The 18,729-nt window shown below is 49.0% G+C and overlaps 1 protein-coding gene across 5 annotated transcripts in view; it reads right to left on the reverse strand.

Moving 5' to 3' along the window:
- The window catches only part of VPS13A (vacuolar protein sorting 13 homolog A), a 2,994,934-nt gene that overhangs the window by 2,328,387 nt on the left and 647,818 nt on the right, over window positions 1-18,729 (reverse strand). For all 5 annotated transcript variants that reach the window (XR_011280366.1, XR_011280367.1, XM_069625905.1 and 2 more), the window contains exons 18-19: window positions 17,523-17,721; window positions 17,307-17,421 (exon numbers count right to left, since the gene is read on the reverse strand). Coding sequence is in view for 3 of the 5 variants with exons in the window: in XM_069625905.1 (XP_069482006.1) it covers window positions 17,307-17,421; window positions 17,523-17,721 (314 nt within the window). In the remaining 2 variants the exon portion in view is untranslated. The remainder of the gene's footprint in view (window positions 1-17,306; window positions 17,422-17,522; window positions 17,722-18,729) is intronic.

Consider the following 18,729-nt stretch of genomic DNA (forward strand, 5'->3'; position numbering starts at 1 on the left):
AATGGTGTCGACCAAATTGCAGTCGACCAGTTTGCAGTCGACCAAATGACCGGACACCTTTCTGGACCCAGGGACCTCACTACATATGACCATTTCCCTAAATACCTTCCTCTTAGAGACCTTTCGGTCATCTAGGTGCAATTCTCTGCAGATCAGATGGCATTCCAAGCAGAGGGTGTGGGGCAGATCTCTTTCCTCGGCAGGAGCATCCCTCCATAATGGCCTCCTTGCCCCACTCAGGCTTTTGCCTGATATCCTTAAATTCGGGAAGGATCTGAAAACCCAAATTTTCTCTTCTTCATTCCCTCCACCTCCCTACTAATGCCCCCCCTCTTTCGCATTGAATGGATGTGTGGTCCCGTCTGAGCGCCACAGGGCACTACTCGCCCAGTATACTCCAGCACCTGGTCTTCTTGCCCTCCCAACCCCCAACAACCTGCACTTGCCCTTTTGGGCCCCTTTCCCTTGACAAGCCTGGCGGGATGTGCATCCCTACCAAGCCTGGTCCACCGCCGTCCTTGTGCTTCGCATGTGGTCCTCACTCCCTGCTTCCCCTGGCACTTGCCCATCTGGCCTCCCCTTAGCATTTGCCTAGCCCCATTGGCCCTCTTCTTCCCCTCCTCCTCCTCCTCCTCCTCCCCCTGCACTTGTATGCATCCTCTTGCCCCTGCTCCTCTCTCCCACCCTAGCGTTTTCCCTTCTGCCCGTCATACACCCCCTCCCCAGTCCCTCCCCTGTACTTCTTGTTACTGTGCTGCATATAGCAATAGACCCAGTGGTCGAAGTGTACAAAAAGAAGTAGTGGAAATATGTTCCCTGCTGCCCTGCCCCCGCTCTCCACAAACCCCATCACCACACCCTCTCCGACACACTATCCAAACCCCCAAACAAACACACCTGCTCTTTATGAGAATGTTCAGTGCAGTGCACTGAAGTGCAAGCTTCAACTTCTTCCTACACTTTTATTTTAAAACTAAACCATTCCAGAACGGTTTCTTTTTAAAATAAAAGTGTAGGAACGGTGAAACTTAAAAAAAAAAAAAAAAAAAAAAAGTATAGGAGCACCGCTCCTGCCCACTTTGACCTCTGAATAGACCAAAGGTTTATGTGCCACAGCGTTAGCCAACATCGAAATAACGATCGATGGTATATGTCTTGCCAATGTGCACTATGAACATGCGTTCGTAGCCTTTGCACATTTACATCTTACTGTGGAGGCCCACATGCGGAGGACAACCAGGCGTGCATGCATCTATGCAGAAATCAATATGATTGCTGAAATAGATATACACAGAAGCCAGTAAGCCTTTCAAAACTGCAGTCATTTGAGGCATGCTGGAATTTCAGTGATGTAAACTTTTTTTTCCATGTTATTGTTCATTGCATGTGTTGCCCTGGCAGCAACAGTCCTCCTAGCCTTGTGCAAAATCGTCCCTCCCCTCTCCCTGTTCCTGGTCCGTTCCTTCCATCTCTATATATTAGCCCACCACTTTTGTATTCAAATTCTGTTTATTTCAGAAAAGAAGTGGCCCACTTTGGCCCTGAAAAACTGCCCCACACTATCATTTTTGTTTTTTCTGGACTTTGCCTTATTGAAGTATAGGGAAATGCAAGCCTGTCTGAACCTCGCCAAGGCTCATCTTTTAAAGTATACATACATGGTGTGGGACCAAGGGCATTGATACCGTTGAAATGGAAGAAAATATTTTCATATGTGGGATACTTGACATATTTCGTTTTTCACTGCACAGCTTGCCATTAATATTATTCAATTTTGTGACATTTGTTCCTAAAACGAAACTCCCTCTGACAAGAAGGATGAAGGGTTGCATTGTTATGTGTCCTTAAATCCACTGCACTAACAATTTGAATGCCAAAATGTGTTGAATATCCATAAAGAAGTGATAAGATTCACTATATTGAAAGCTTACGTAGGAATGTTAACTTTCTATTACTGAGATCTGTCTTTCGAAGCAGTTGGTCATCAGTCACATAGGGAGAATGGAAACACATGACACATGTAAGCAAAGTTTTAAATAATATTTATGCAAGTGAGGATGGCAAGGGTGCTGTATGCTACATGATTTGCATTGTGATGGATGAATGTTCAATTTGACGCAAATGATAGACATTGTACGTGTTAATTATAACTTAAATTGATAGTTAACATAAATTTGTACTGTGTATATACAATTATAAATTGGGTACTGAAATATATTTTCGCATTCGATTTTCCATAGTTATATTATACCGATGTACACCTGTCAGGGGTACAGTTTAATCGTCAACAGCTTTTTTAACCCCTTAACGGCCAAGGACAAGCTATCTCATCCTTAGCACTACACATTTGCAGTGCCAAGGATGAGATGGCTTGTCCTTTTTGACACTTCTCTTTGTACGATCACTGCAAAGTAGTGATCACATAAATCTACAATCCAACCACCAGGCTATGTGAGGAGGCGGTTCCTCCTCACAGGCCGGGGGTCGGATTTCCATTCAGTGCACGTCAGCGTGCGTAATGGAAGGTGAGTTCCTCCCTCGATCTCCGGCATTTCTCTGCCGTTTTGATCGAGGGAGGTGTCGTTGGAAAGGGGAGAGTCTCCACTTTCCAACAACCCCTTCCTTGAAGCATTGCTGGGCGCAGATTGTTTGATCCGTGCCAAGCAATGCCACTAGACCACCAGGGATCTGTTTTTGAAGTGGGGGGGGGTCGGGAGGTGGTAAGGGGCTGCTTACTATGTAAGCGGCACTCTTCCCCCGGCCCCTAAAGTATGGGGCAGAACGTTTTGCCCACCCTGGGGGCAGATTGGCACACTAATGTGCCTATCTGCCCCTAGAGAAGGGGCAAAAGAAAAAAAGCTCTGTTGTGGGGTTGTTGTGGGCGTCGGCGGGGGGGCACAAGACCACCAGGGATTTGTTAGGAATGGAAAGGGGGTGGCCCTCTCCCCCCACCCCAAATGGATGGGGGGCATCTCATGTAGCGCTTCCTGGGAGCAGATTGCTAGTGAAGGGGCAAAAGTGTTTTTACTGGGGGGTGAGGGTCACTAGACCACCAGGGATGACTTGAGGGGAGGGGGGGGCGGTGATCGGAGCATGATAGTTATTTGTTGAACATAGGGAATTAATGTTTTTTGTTTCATTTAAACGTTTTCTTTCACGAGGAGCTGCAACGTTATGCAAGTCGCTTTTTATGATTCTACGGTTAGGGCCCATTGACAGTGGAGTTGGTGGGACTGTGGCTGGACTGCTGGTGGTGTGGGTGGGAGTAGGCAGTCTGGGAGGAGTTTTGGTGGACTGGGACACAATTGCAGGGTCAGGCCACAAATTTTCCCCCCATGCCATCAGAACACTGGTGTTTCCCTGAGAGTGGCTGTCTCCCATGTGGGTTGACCGTCCACAACCCTAGGCTGCACCTCTGGCTGTACTGCGTTACAGATTTCAACTCCGGGAAGGAATGGAGACCCTGCCGGGGCTCCCCAGAACTGCGGCTGGACTTGGGGACGGTCGATTCAACGTGGGAAATGAATGCTCAAGGCCAGGGACATCACCCCAACCGTCCTGGAGTTCTGGCTGTGCTGCATTACAGCCTTTTCCCCACCAGGTAGGCCTGGCAAAGTGCCAATCCTTCCCTGGAGGGAACAGCTGTAATGCAGCCCAGCCAGGGCTCCGGGATGGTTAGGGGTGATGTTCCTGGCCTTGGGCATTTGTTTCCCATGTGGGTCTACCGTCCCCAAGTTCAGCGGCAGTCGCAGGGAGCCCAGGCAGGGTGCCCATACCTTCCTGGAGGGAAATTCTATAATGCAGACCAACCAGAGCTCCAGGGTGGTCAGGAGTGATGTTCCCAGGCTGGGGCACCCGTCTCCCATGTGGGTGGACCATCCCCAAGCACAGCGCCACGCCCAGGGAGCCCGGGAAGGGTTCCGACCTTTCCTGGATGGAGAAGCTGTAACGCAGGCAAGCCAGAGCTCCAGGATAGTCAGGGGTAATTTCCCTGGCCTTGGGCGGCTGTCTCCCATATGGGGCGACCATTCCCAAGTGCAGAGGCAGTCCCAGGGGCTCCTTGGGAGTGCCGCTGTGCTTGGGGATGGTAGACCCACAAGGAAGACGGGTGCCCATGGACATCACCCCCAAACATCCTGGAGCTCTGGCTGGTCTGCGTTAAAGAATTTCCCTCAGGGAACGGGCAGGGACCCTGCTGGGGCTCCCTGTGACTGCCGTCAGACTTGTGGATGGTCAACACTTTCTTTTCCACCCAGGTAGGTGCACCCACACATGTGAGGTACTGTTTTCATGAGGACACCTGTGGTAATGTGAGAAGGTACGACATGTGTTGTTGGCGGCGTGTTTCAGTACTTTCCAGGTGGGAAATGTCTGAAAATTGTGTTTTTTTCCCTAAATTCTGGAATTTGCCAGGGCTTGTGGGTAATAAAGTCTAGGGAGATTCGCCCAAGTCAGACCTCTGGATTCCCACAGGTGTCTTCTTTTCAGAAATGCATGGGGTTCCCTGTTTTCCTTGGTGGCTGCGACACCCAAATCTGTAGGTTGTGCACAAGAGCAAATTCCTGCAAATTCTGCTCTGCCAAAACACTTGGGTTACCAGTGGTTTAGCCTTTTCGCTTTGCATCCAGGTAGGTGCAACCACACATGTGAGGTACCGTTTACGTTGGGACACCTGTGGGAACGTGGTAAGGTAGGACATTTGTTGTTTTCTCTTGGTTTTCATACATTTGCTGTTGCACTTTTTTACACAACCCTTTCATTTCCCAAATGTGACCTACATTTAGTCACTGCTTTAGGCACTGTATGCTCTTGTAACCTGTACAAGTCACATACTCTTCAAAAGGTCTGTCTGTGCTCTTTCACAAAATGTATGCTTGTCATTCCTCACCACATTTGTTTTCCTTATCTACACATGCTAAGTATGTCTGTTTAGGCCGTCAGCATACAAATCCTGTGTACCATGGCTCTGTTTTTGGCTTGTGGTATTGCTTGTTTTGTGAAACATTATGAAAAATGTGTGATTTTCTAACTGGAAGAATCAGGGGAATGTAGCAGGGCATTGCTTTACTCAATATTCAGAGAAGCCATTGCCTTACAGGTCCAACCATGTCCAGCATATACCTTTTTTTATGTCATTTTGCCAATGTTTCCCCAAACTATGGGAATTTTCCCAACATAGTGGTTGCCTGACCTGCGCAAATCACCCCTTCCTAAACTTGGAATGTGGACTACTCTTTAGAAATGTATGCTTTTCTCTCCTCCCATTCAGCTTTCCTACCCTCTTCCATTCCGTCCACGCATGTCCTATTGGCAAAAAAGGGTAAAACCGCCTACCTCCCACAAAACTGATGGTAACCTTATAAAAATGTTTTTTTTGTTTGTTTTTTCCATGCAACGTGTTCTTGAAAGCCTGGAAAATGCCAAACTCAGCACAGCTACCATTTGCTCCTAGCTATTTCGAGGGGGAAAAACCACAGGCTACTTTGTACATCATTTTATTGGAATTTTCTGAAAAAACCACAAGATTTTCTCCCTTTTTGGTTATTGTCTCTCACCCCCATACAGCAAACTAGGATTCCTAGGTGGCATAAGGAACGCTTACGCTCACCCCTTCCTAAACTGCCACTGTCACTCCTACGCAGACCTACTCCTCTTTTGAATGTCTTGTCTGCCGACTCTCTCTCTCTCCTAGCCATTCCCTTACCGTGGCCACTATCTATCGGCCACCTGGTCAAATTTCCTCCTTCCTCTCCGAGTGGGCTGACCTCTCCTCCTCACTCCTGTCCTCAACCACCCAACTCCTCTTTCTCGGTGACTTCAACATCCATTTCGATGCCTCCTGTCCCCCCACTGGTCTCTTTCGCGAACTCTGCAACTCTCTCTCACTCTCTATTCTCCCGTCTGGGCCTACTCACTCTGCAGGGCACACTCTTGATAGTCTGATCTCTTCTGACCTTCCCCTCTCCCTCCCTCTCTCCACTCCTCTCTCCTGGAGCGATCACTTTCTCCTATCCTCCTTCCTCTCCCTCCCCAACCCACAGGCAAAGCCACCCTCTTCACTGCCTCCCACCTTCTCGGTCATCCGACCCATGAAGCGCGTGTCAGTTGAGGCTTTCGCTGCTACCTTCTCGCCCCCTTCTCCCCCCTAGGCTGACTCCCACCCTGACACAGCCCTCTCCATGCTCTATTCCTCTATATCTGATACTCTCGATATCCTTGCCCCCGTCATGAGAATCCGCCTGAAGCCCAAAGCCAAATGTAACTCCTGGTATGACTCGGATCTCGTCACCCTAAAACGCAAGTGCAGGGTGGCAGAGAGGAAATGGCGTGCTTCATGTTCATCCTCTGACAAACTGGCCTGCCGCCTGCTCCAAAGGCAATACCGGCTCTCCGTTCTCACCAAGAAGAGAGCCCTTATCCAAGCCCGCATCTCTGAGGCATCTAACAACTCGGCCGAACTCTTTAAAATCTGCAAGGAGCTGGCCAACCCTGCTGCAGTCTCTACCTCTCCTGTCCCCTCCCAGGCCCTTTGCACTGCACTGGCCTCGCATTTCATCTCAAAAACTCAGGACATCCTGTCCTCGCTCTCCTCCTCTCACCTCCCTCCCTTTCTTCCCGGCTCTTCCTCTTGCTCTCTTGCAGCTGCCCCTCCGCCCTCCTTCTCTGCTTTTCCACCTTTTTCTGCTGATGAGGTTTCCAGACAAGTCCGATCTATGAAAGCCTCGTCTAAACAGGTTCACCCCTGTTCCTCCAAAACCATCAAGGACCACATCGACTCCCTGGCTCCTGCCCTGGCTGACTTTTGCAACCACTCATTCGCCTCTGGAGTCTTCCCATCCCCCCTCAAGCACTCCCTTGTGCACCCCCTCCTGAAGAAACCCTCTTCCGACCCCTCCTGCCCGGCCAACTATCGCCCAATCTCCATTACTCCCTTCCTGGGCAAGCTCCTGGAGAAACTGGCCATCTCCCAGCTTAACCTCCATGCTGAATATGTTGGTAACCTTCATGACCATCAATCCGGCTTCAGAGCGGCCAGAAGCACGGAAACTGCTCTCCTGAACATCCGTGAGGACCTGCTCCTGAACCTCGATTCCAACACTCCCTGTGTTCTCATTCTGCTCGATCTCTCCTCTGCCTTTGACACTGTCAACCATTCCATCCTGCTCAACCGTCTCCGTGATAACCTGGGTATCACTGGTCAGGCTCTGGCATGGCTGACCTCTTTTCTTTCCGGTCGACCCTCCCAGGTCCAAATGGGCTCCTTCCTCTCTGACATCTTTTTCTCCACCTGTGGTGTCCCCCAGGGATCCAACCTCTCTCCCTGGCTTTTCAACCAGTATCTGGCACTCCTTGCCCACCGCATCGCCGCTCTCTGCCCCCACTTCCAGTGCTATGCGGACGATACCCAGCTCATTTTCAGGCTACCCTCGGCCTCCTCCTCTTCTTCCCTCATCTCCGACTGTCTGTCTGCTATCCAGGAATGGTGTGCCGCCAATGACCTCTGCCTTAACGCCAGCAAGACTGAGATTCTACTCATCGGCACACCCACTCCCTCCTTCCCTGCAGCCCTCTGGCCGGCCTCCCTTGGTCCCCTTCCTGCCCCTACCTGCAAGGCTAAAAACCTTGGGGTCATCTTCGACTCCACACTCTCCTTCTCTCCTCATATATCTGACGTCTCTAAGAAGTCACACTACCAGCTGCACCTCCTCAGAGGTATTCTTCCCTTCCTCTCCTTCCCCCAGAAGCTCACTGTCTCCCGAGCCCTGGTTCTCTCAAGGCTGGATTACTGTAACAGCCTCTATCTTAATCTGCCTGCCTCCACTCTCCGCCCTCTGCAACTTATCCAGAACAGAACTGCGAGACTTGTCCTCGGCCTCAAGCCCAGGGACCGTATCTCTCCAGGACTGAAATCTCTTCACTGGCTCCCAGTGGCTGCGAGGATTAAGTTCAAAACCCTCTGCATTGTCCACAAGGCCTTCTGGGGCCTGGGGCCTAAATACCTTCAACTCTCTCTTCCTAAATATCTTCCTTCACGAGCCCTTCGCTCATCCGTCTCCAACTCCCTCATGGTCAGCCGCTTCTCGAAGCAACGAGCTGGGGGTAGATCTCTCTCCGCAGCAGGGGCCTCCCTCTGGAACAGACTTCCCGCCTCCCTGAAACTTGAGGAGAACCATCTCCGGTTCCGGAAGCACCTCAAAACCTTCCTCTTCGCTTCTGCCTTCTCTCTCCCTCTCCCCTGCTAAACCTGCTTAACTCCCCACTGAAATTCTGCACTAAACCTGCATCTTGGCCACTCTCAGCGACCTCGGTCCAGGGCCCAGCCACTCTCCACTTGCACTGCCTCCCTGGCTCCCCCTGCACTGTGGGACTGTCACTGTATCCCTACAGCCCCCTTCCTAGCACTTGCTCTGCACTTACCTCGCACTTGCCACCAGCTGGCCCTTTATTTATTATTTATTATTTTATTACGCTACTTACCGTGTACTGCACTTTCCCCCCCCTCCTCCTCCCCCTGCACTTTCTCCTTTTCCCCTTACCTCTGCACTTGCCCGATCTGAATGACACCTGGCCTAGTAGGATCGTTTGTCTGTCTTCCCCTTGTTTCCCTCCCTCCCTGCCTCGTCGCGCCTTGAAACACTTGTGTATAGGCGCGTTACAAATACCATATCATATCATTATCATATACGTGTGGGAAAAAAATTGAACACATTTGGCTGAGATATCACATGTAACAAAAATGTTACAATGGACTGAATGGACACGTACAGAAATCACCCAAAAAGGGCTTGGCAGTGGGGGATGGGGGGCCATTGGCAGTTAAGAGGTTAACCGCAATTGGACAATCATCAACAACGCATCTGTGATAACCATTATCTGGGACGATCACCAGACACCAATCTGTCCTTTTGAAGTTGCAGTAATAAGGAGCACATGGCAGCCTATAGGTTCTGAAAACGTGCAGATGTGAAAGTGCTGCTCATTTCTTCTCTGAAATGAAACGCCATATGCCTCGATCAGAAATCGGTGATGGAAGATAATAACTTTCTGTGAAGAATGCAAAGACTGGGATTAATCGATCGATGAACGGAATTAGCATTATAAGATCACTGTTCAGAGTGAAACAAAAAATGAAACCATGCAACGTTTTGGAAAAGGTCACCCATGATTTTGTGGGCTTAATTACCTCTTCAGCGTTAAGTCAAAATAAAAAGTATATGTTACTCTCCCATCCATTGCGGTTACCTTCAAAATAAACAATTTTTAACTTTTTGCATCTGTTGTGGATGTATGTTTATGTTCCCGGTTCTCCGTTAGATAACGTTATGACGTAGGTGATGCCAGAGTATGTTTGGCTACGCTGCCCACTAATGTCATTAAGATAGGTGGAGCTCATCGTGAGTGTTAGGGGCGGGTGATCTGAATTAGCGCTGCAGTGGCACTTGAACATAGGGCGATGGATCAACGGATAAGATTAGCACAAGAAGGCGATACCTGACCTGTCGTTTTCGCATGCGTTAAAGTGAGAAAAACTCGGCTAAGTTGCATGGGAATTTATTTTGAAGAACGATCAATGTATTCTCTACAATACATGGCCAATAACGTCTCTGACCTTACTACCCCTTTAAGGATAAGCTCTTGGGAAGCTTGGCAAAAGAAATGTCATCATTGAGCTACTACTACAACCTCATAACAGAGCTGAGAGTTCCTGCATCCAGCTAAAACACCCAGCTTCGTTTTTAGGTCCCTACCATTCAAAACGATTTGGCGGAGCATCTGTTTGGACTGCATTTTTTTATTCAAGATTTACATAATTATTTATCATAATATATGCTGCTTGAATTTCTTATCTGCCACAAGTGACTGTTTTGTAACAAGAAGCACATGAGTACGGCCACTCCTGAGTGAAGTGACAGGTTTTTGGAAATCTGCAGCTAGCAACATTTCAGAGTGGAGAAAATGAGAGGCACCCATGGTCCAATGAAAAAGCAAATTGCAACATATGCTACCTTCCCTCGGCAACTACAGAAATTAAATTGGAGGGTAGAGGAAGTAAAGCTGCCTCTTATCCCAAATATTAAAGCCTTGGTCTCTGAGTTAAGGCCACTGGATCTCATCATCAGACTAGCTTGTTGCCTCAGTGCCTAGGATGGCAGTGTTTTAATACATACACTGTGAACAAGCGCGGACATGCACTATCAAACAAAATACCCAACGCTAACTAAAAGTCTGATCCTGTGGATTACATTGGTCGCGTCTACCCTCAAAATTCAACTTGTAAGCAATGGGATATGTTCTCATGTGTGAAAAATCTGAAGGTGTCTCACCTGCTAGTCGCTGGAGATCTGTCATGCAGGTGGCCAGGACACGGCTGTCGCTATTGGATCCAGTTCCTGGGGGTGGACCAGTGGGGGAGGATCACCTAGATGGGAGGTGTTCAGGAAGAGGAAGTGGGACCCTGATGGGTGAGACGCGGTACCCCCTTCCTTCTAACACCTTTTCTCCATCCTACCTCACTCTATCCCACATCCCTTTCCAACACAAACACGTTCCTACAATGTGAAAGACAATGGACTAACACCAGAGCTGTTTAACTGACATGTCCCAACACAAGGGTCAGGCAGAGTCAGGCAATTGACAATAACTACGCACACCGGACGGCCCTTTCCCTCCCCCACAGGGATAAAAGGAGGATCACAAGAGCACACTTTGAGCAAGGCCGAATGCACAAGGAACCAGCTACACCGGACCGGCAGTTCAAACGGAGGGGAAAGCCAGCAAGACCTGGAGGGACGATGAGGGGGGTCGGGTGGGGGCTGAGCTTGCCCTTTTCAACTCAGACCTGCAAAGCCTCCGAAAGGGAAATCTTAAGACCCGGCGGTCCAGCTGCCGTGTGGTGTGACAGGTGTCAACGGCACACATGGCCTTCCCGTGCTGATAGTGAAGCGGGGAGAAGCGCTTGCCACTGTGGTGCCGTCCTTCACTCCCGAGACAAGAAACTCCAACAGTTCAGCACAGCCGGTGAGCCGAAGAAGACGGATAGTAAAACTGAACTGTGCTGGGACCAAGGTTGCAGGCGGCAACCTTGATGAACAAAGAACTTGTGTAATTGAACAAAACCCTAACAGAAGGTTCAGAAGCAGAGTGGTCAGGGGTCGCAGAGCGCTCATTTGAAGGACTCCGACTGAAACCTTTGTGGGTTGTGTCGTTTGTTGAAACTACGAGAACCAAGAGGCCTTAGGAGAGGCCAGTGTGAAGCGTCAAAGTGGTCCTACGAGGGTCGAGCAAAACCCTTTGTACACTCAAAAGTCTTTGACACTTTGGAGAAAACTAATTGAAATGTGAATGTGTGAAGCCGGACGGGGGGGCTATGAAAAAACCTGACAGGGGCTTAGGGGAAAGCCTTAATGGGGGCTGGAAAACCAAGGGAAGCGAATCCCACATAGTGTTAAAACAAGTTTTCAACATATTGGCGACAAGTGTGAACCCGGCGGGGGGATGTCCACAATGGATAGTTGCTTAAAATTACACAGATTGTTGAATGATATGTTTTGAGTGAAACGCCGTGGTGAACCCGATTGAGGGAGGCTAACATTGCAAGAAGAATCAGAGCCCAGCTGAGAGGGATCCAAACGGGCGAAGAGCAACCGTCCAACGCAAAAGAGTACCAAAGGAACTTTTGTTTGTTTATTGTTTTTGGTACAGCAGACCTTCTAAGGCAAGTGACTATGCAGGAAAGAGACTTGGCCGCACAAGGTCCTGGCATCGTTGAAACTGTAACCTGGTGCTGGTGAGGCCTAGGAGTGTGCTGTGCTCAAAGGTCCTGCCTTGTCCTGTGCTAAAAACATGGGGAAGGAAGACCCCAGCCCTACCATCCTGACTTATCATTTGGTGAACACTTCTTTCTTTTCTTGGGAACATTACCCCACACTACTTGGTAATTTAGTTGTAAGGATTGGCAATAGTTTTTTTTAGTATAGGCCCTTTTTATTTCACAAGACACCATTAGGACTGCCTTATTATTATTTGATGGTCCTAGCTTGCTCCCATCTTAGATTTAGGTTTAGATTAGGTGTTTTTTTCACCCATTATACAGTTTAATAAACCCCTTGAACTGTGATCACTTTTGTCTGTCTTTACTGTTGACACCATGAGTTCCTTAAACATGCCTTTTACAAAACATTATGCCAGTGCATATAGATTGTGGCACACACTCTGCAGGTAAACAGAAATCAAACTGGATCGCTTTTCATCGAAGATTAACCAGAAAGTCAAGCGCCGGTAAATTGTAAATCCCATGGGAATGTGGAACACGGAAGCACGGGCACCGATAATAACGGTGCCGGTGCTTCCATGACGGACTGCCTACTGTGGCCGCTGTGCCCGGCAGGGTCAGACCTGTCGCGCACAGCGGCTACAGCAGGCAAATTCATAGTTTGCTGGCAGACCGGCAAACTTGTAATGAGGCCCAATGTCTTTGTTTCAATCTTTCACTGCAACTTGGGAGACAAAAGAACAAGTTACATACCTCTATGTAATTTTCTTTCTGATGGATGTTCCCCCATAGATTCCTCATCTATCCCTATAGATAGGTAACCCTATCCCGCGGAGCTGTTCTCTGAAAATGTTACCACCACCAAGGGATGCAGTGAAGCACCGCTCTACGTGCCAGACATGACATCAGGGTTAGTATATATAGCTGTGCTGTGCACGTGATCTCAGTTCTACCTTTTTCGCTAGCAATCTGAAGCTGAAGGACCATAGCTTTCCTCAAAGAGGGCAGGTGGGGAGGGCGATGAGGAATCAGTGGGACTAGTAACATCCATCAGAAAGAACATTAACGAGAGGTAAGCAATTTGTTCTTCTAATGGATTCTTTCCTCCCACTGATTCCTCATCCATGATAGACTCCCAAAGCAGTACATAATCTAGAGGAGGGAGAAAGCAAGGCCACCACCTAAACCAGAAAAACCTTGAGGACTTTCCTACCCTAACAGGTAGTAATGCTTAGCAAACATGTGCAAAGACACCCACGTTGCTGTCTGGCAAATGCCCAGGATGGTGGCCGCCCTCTGCAGGGCAGCAGTGGCAGCCACTCCCCTGGTAGTATGAGTTCTAATACTAGAAGGGATCATCCTTCTCAGCCAGATCGTTGGATTCTGAGATGCAGAGACTGATCCACCTAGGAAGCATCTGTTTGGTCACAGCCCTGCCAGAATGAGCAGCAGCATAACCAGTGAAAACCTGGTAATCTTTCCAAGCTTCTCTAGTATGAGAGACGTAGAATTTAAGGGCCCATACCTGGTCCAGCCAATGGAATCTTTCCTCTGCCTAGGAAGGGTGAGACGGAGGATAAAACACAAGAAGATGGATCTTCTAAGAGAGATGGAAATCCAAGACTACCTTCAGCAGAAAGGAGGGTCTCACGCTTAAAGTCACCTTCTCTTTGGAAAGGACCAAATAGGGAGGTAAAACAGAAAGCCTGGAGCTCACTCACCAGTCTCGTGGAAGCAATGGCAAACAAGAAAATCACCTCAAGTGTGAACAACCTAATAGAACAGGAACAAATTCAAATCCCACACGGGAACACAAACTGACGTGGAGGAAACTGGTTACACAAGCCCTGCAACAACTGCATAACAGTGGAGATTGTGAAAAGCAAGCCCTGTTCCAAGGAACTCGAATAACGAAATAGCCGCAAGGTAACCCTTTAAAGTATCAATATGGATGCCCGCTTGGGCCAAGGAAAGCAGAAAATGCAATACAAGGCACAAGAGGACAGGATAAAGGATCAGGTCCCTCTCCCAGCACCAAACCAAAAATGTACGCCACCTGCAGGCATACATGGATTTTGTAGCAGGACTTCGAGCTGAAAGGAGCACATCGAGGACAGCATCCAAAAATTCCCACTCCCTGTATCTCAGCCTCTCAGTGGCCAAGCATGAAGGTATAGGTTGCTGAGGTTCGGGTGGAGGTCCCGGCCTCCGATTGGGAGAGCAAGTGAACTCTTCTCAGAAGGGTCCAGAGAGGACAGATGGATATGTCCAGCAACTCCGGATACCACGTTCTCGGGCGGAGACCGGAGAAAACAAGATCATTGTGGTTCTGAACATCCGCAACCTCCTGAAAACCAGCGGAAAGACAGGGATTGGCAGGAATGTATAAAGGAGGTTGAACGTCCGCTCCACAGTCAGAACGTTCCCCACAGCTCCCTGGCAGTGAAATTCCCTGGAACAGAACAACTTGCACAGCCTGTGGACACTGGAGGCAAAGAGGTCCACTTGAAGAGTCCCCTAAAAGGAGATGGTTTGAGACTTGTAGAAGGTCCAACATGTAGCGCCGAAACTGTAGCGCCGAAACTGTGAAAAGTGGCAAGGGAGAAGCCACTGAATTGATCTCATGCGTAGCCTCGCCTCCGGCACCACAAGGTTGCAGGAGGCCCAGAAGGCGAAGGAAAGCAGAGGCCGAGATTTGTTCCTCGGATTGGAGAACATTGACCATCCGAAATATGTTTGCCACTCGATCCTTGGGTGGGAAAGCTTTGCCAAGGCGAGTGGCCATGTCTGCCCCAATGAATCACAGAGACTGGGACGGTCGAAACCAGAGATTCTTAAAGTTCTGGGGAAACGACCCGGCTGTGCAAAAGAGTGCATGTACGGAGTAGGTGCTCGGACACTAAATCTGGCGAGCGAACCCAGACGAGCAGGTAATTAATTTAGGGAAATACATGGATGTACTGCCAGTAGGTTAGTGAAAACCCTGGGAGCCAATGAAAGACCAAACAGCAGGACCTTGAACTGGTCATGGTGTTGGCCCACTATGAACCTTAGGTGCACTTCCTGTGCTTTCGATGAATCTGCACATAGGCATCCTGAAGGTCAAGTTAAACCAACTAGTCCTGCAGATCAAGAGCTTGTAGGATCCGGGCTGGAGTAACCACCTTGAACTTGTCCTTGCGCAAGAACCATTACAGCAACTGCAGATCCAGAATGGGGCACATGTCACTGTCCTTCGGCACTAGAAAATAGGTAGAGTACTATGCGTCTACTTCATTCTGAGCACAGAACCAGATTGATTGTGCTTTTTCACAGACAGACCTTCAGGAGAATGGTGTCTGGGGAAACGGGGCGGCCAGAGGGCTGTGGTCCGCTGAAGAAATGAGGCAATATCTGTCGGATGACCTGCAAGGCCCAAGCTTTGGACGTTGTCTTTGAACATTCTAGGTTGAACAAGGAAAGCCTCCCCCCACCGGTGACAAGTGTCAAAGCCTGTCAGTGACGTTTGATGGCCTGGATTGCAGCGGGGACAGCGGCTGCTTCAACGGCATCCTGCTGTGTACCCCTTCCTCTAATTCTCATTAAGCACCTGCCCTGCCCTCTTTCTGGGGAAGAAGAACCACGGCCCCTCGGGGCATAGGACGGGAACAGGGCAAAAACCCTTCCCCAAGATGACGGCTGCACGAAAGGCTGTTCCACCACTATCCCTAAGGACTTAGCAGTTGCCTTAGACGAGTGGACCTTCTGGAGAGCGGTGTCAGCCTTCATTCCAAAAAAAAGGTTTTGCCCATTGAAAGTCATGTCCAACAGCCTGGTCTGCACATCAGTCGAAATCCCTGATGTCCTCAGCCAAGAGTGCCGCCGGACCATTGTGCTAGTGGCCATGGACATGGACTCGCCCCACAGTCCGCTGTGTCCAATCATGATTGCAGCATTTGGCATGGCTCCTCCTGGCCATCAGAGACCAAAAACAGGAAACCATCCCTCATCTCTCCCTCTGGAATGTACTCAGCTACATTGGCCACCACCGTCCAACACCCAAGGAGAACTTCGCCATGGTGCAAGAGGCATTCACGGCCTGCAGTGAAAGACTGCCCGATGCAAACACCTTCTTGTCGCATTCGTGAAAACTCTAAATCTCTCTGTCTGGTGGAAGAGATGCAAAAGGAGAGGTTTTCAGGCCAGCCGTCATGGCCTGAAGCACCAAGCTTTCAGGCTAAGCATGAGAAGAAAGAAAGGGTGGGTCCGGCGAGCGAGACAGTGTTTCCTCACCAGATCCCTGTCCACTGCTGGAACAAAGGCAGGTTTCTCCCACATCTCCAACATGGGGGCTCCCACTGCCACATTGAAGGGCAGGAGCATCTTTCCTGGGGCATCGTCCAGAATATTAAAAAATGTGTACTGATCATTGGGCCTGGAAGGAGCAGATAAGGGAACACGGTCGCCCTCCTCATCATAGATGTCTTACATCTTTGACATGATGACGTCCCTAGGGAGAGGGGCATATTCCTGCAGAGCCGCAGTGTCCATGTCAAAGACAACAATGATGGTGCTGACACTGAGGCTGCCACTCCCAAAGGCAGCACCTATCGGTGCCGAGAGAGCTTGGTCTCCGTCTGGTGTCCATAGATGTGTGGGAGCGGTCCCCAGAAGGCATCCTACCGATTGCAACAGATGTGGTGAGACCCTGTCGCGCCATAGCTGAAGCCGACAGGGCTGCAGCCTGCACCACAGGTGCCGAGACTGAAGCCCGCAAGCGCCTTGGGGAAGATGCCCAACATCTTAAAAGGTGGAAGTTTTCCCATTCCTCCAGTGCAGACGATTGGGTCGGAAAAAGTACCTGCGGCAGCCGCTCAGGCAACTCCCTGGAGCAGTGGCTCTTCTTCTTTGAAGATTAAGACTAATGTCGGTGCGAAGGCTCACAAGAGCAGGGCCTCTTCTGATGCTTCTTTTTCTTCTCCTTTTCCTTATGCAGATCCACTTGTTCTTTGAAGCCTTGTTCTGCGCCATGTAACCTTAACCGAGACAGCAGAGCCTCACCCTTCACCTTGTGGACAAAGTTGAAGATCTTCACCGCCCTCTCCCAGAGGGTCTTTGGGTGCATGGACTGGCATGACCTGAAATCTTGGGTGTCATGGTCCATGGGCAAGACATAGAGGCAAATCTGGTGCAGATATAAGACTAACATCTGGTGGCCACAATCTGCACGTGGCTTGAAGCCCGAGGTCTTTGACAGAGTAGGCATGGCATTGTTTGACAAAAATATACAGTTCGACAAGCATGTTCCAAAGTAGCAAAGAGAGCGCACAGAAAAAAGGAACTGAGGTCACAAGGCGCAGTGGCACCATATATATTAACCCCAATGTCATGTCTGGTGTGGGGCATGTAAAGGGGTCGGGTGGAGTGCTCTGTGCCACTGGTGGCACAAAGGTATCAGAAGAACAGCTGCGCTGGGAAAGGGATATAGACGAGGAATCCGTGGGAGGATAAAATCTATTAGAATAGGTCACAGATTATCCTTAATGATAATTACCTGTGGAAGTCTTATCCCGGAACTCTTCAAGCTTCATTAGAGTTGCTGACGTCAATTGCTCCAGATGAACATCTTGTGGTGGCCGGAAAAAATCAGCTAAGCTATTGATTGTTCGCTGTTCATAACAAGACACTGATTAGTATGTAAAGCTAATCAAAGAGACAGAGGTTCAATGTACACAAAACACAAATCTCAGGATTACTGCATAATACTCACTGCATCATATATAATTTCCAGTGGTTGTGATTCTACCAGAAGCCTTTGGTCAGCACTTTCATCTAGAGGGTTGGTCTCAAACATGAGGCTTAACAAGGACGTGTTGTTTTCCATCACACTTCGAGATGACAATAGACATGGCACAGATTTTATCTGTTTTACACCAGTAACCTCAAATGTGCCTATTTTTGCTACAAATCTGTAGAAAGAAATGCAAAACATCAAAGATCAAAACAGAGAAGATGCCCCCTTTCCCTTAAAATCGGAGCACATAGGAGTACACATTCATTTCTGCTGCTGTATTAAGCGTTAATGGAAAGCACTCACTACAAATCTGAATGCTAAAATTGTCAGCAGCACGCTCTACTGTTCTGGGATTATACTGTAAAACTTTGCTTTAACGATTATAGTGAATGTGCAATAGAACAAAGAATGCAAGCAAGCAGAAGCGGTGCACATCAAATACAAGGGCAGAGAGAATATTCTGCTGTAAATGCGCACAAATAGATAGGAGGGAAACCAAACATTAGTGTTCTGTTGGCTAGAAAAGTGTCAGAACCATAATAGGCAGATTGGGAACCAATCCAATTAGCAGTGAGCGGTGGGGGGGGGGGGGTTATTGGGAACCTGCAAATCAAGTCAAGGGACTGTTTGTTAATAAGGTCCTATGACGAATCCCTGGATGATGTCCCTTCTCCCTTAGAGGGAGCCCCTTCCCAGGAGGCTAGGGAGGTGAGGCCGCTACCCGATAGTCCCCCTTGAAGAGCTACTCAGTGGGTGGATCTCATGGGGAGAGACTCTCCCCTAAGGGACTATGGACGACTGTCCAGTAAGAATGCTGTATGCCCAAGACATATCCCCACCTCCCTCATCTTCCTACCCTACACAGAGTCCCACAATCCCATACGTGTGCATACATCTTTGTAAAGCAGATGAACTGTCCTTACTAGAAAGTACTGGGATGCGGAAGAGTAGGGATTGCCTCCAAGTCAAGTACAGAAACTGGGACGAAGAAGAATACAAGATACACACTTGGGAGTAAAACAGCAATACTGAAACGAGGAGGAGGTGCACAGTATTGCGGAGTGACCCGCGGAACCAACACGAGTGGTCCAGACAATACAAAACTAACAGGTACACTTCAAGGATACAAAAGGGAAGAAAGACCTGTGAGGGGTCAGACATGAAAGCCAGTCACAAAGTTGTC

This window comes from Ambystoma mexicanum, chromosome 6p, assembly GCF_040938575.1.
Source record: "Ambystoma mexicanum isolate Mex_15411 chromosome 6p, UKY_AmexF1_1, whole genome shotgun sequence".
Lineage (NCBI taxonomy): Eukaryota > Metazoa > Chordata > Amphibia > Caudata > Ambystomatidae > Ambystoma > Ambystoma mexicanum.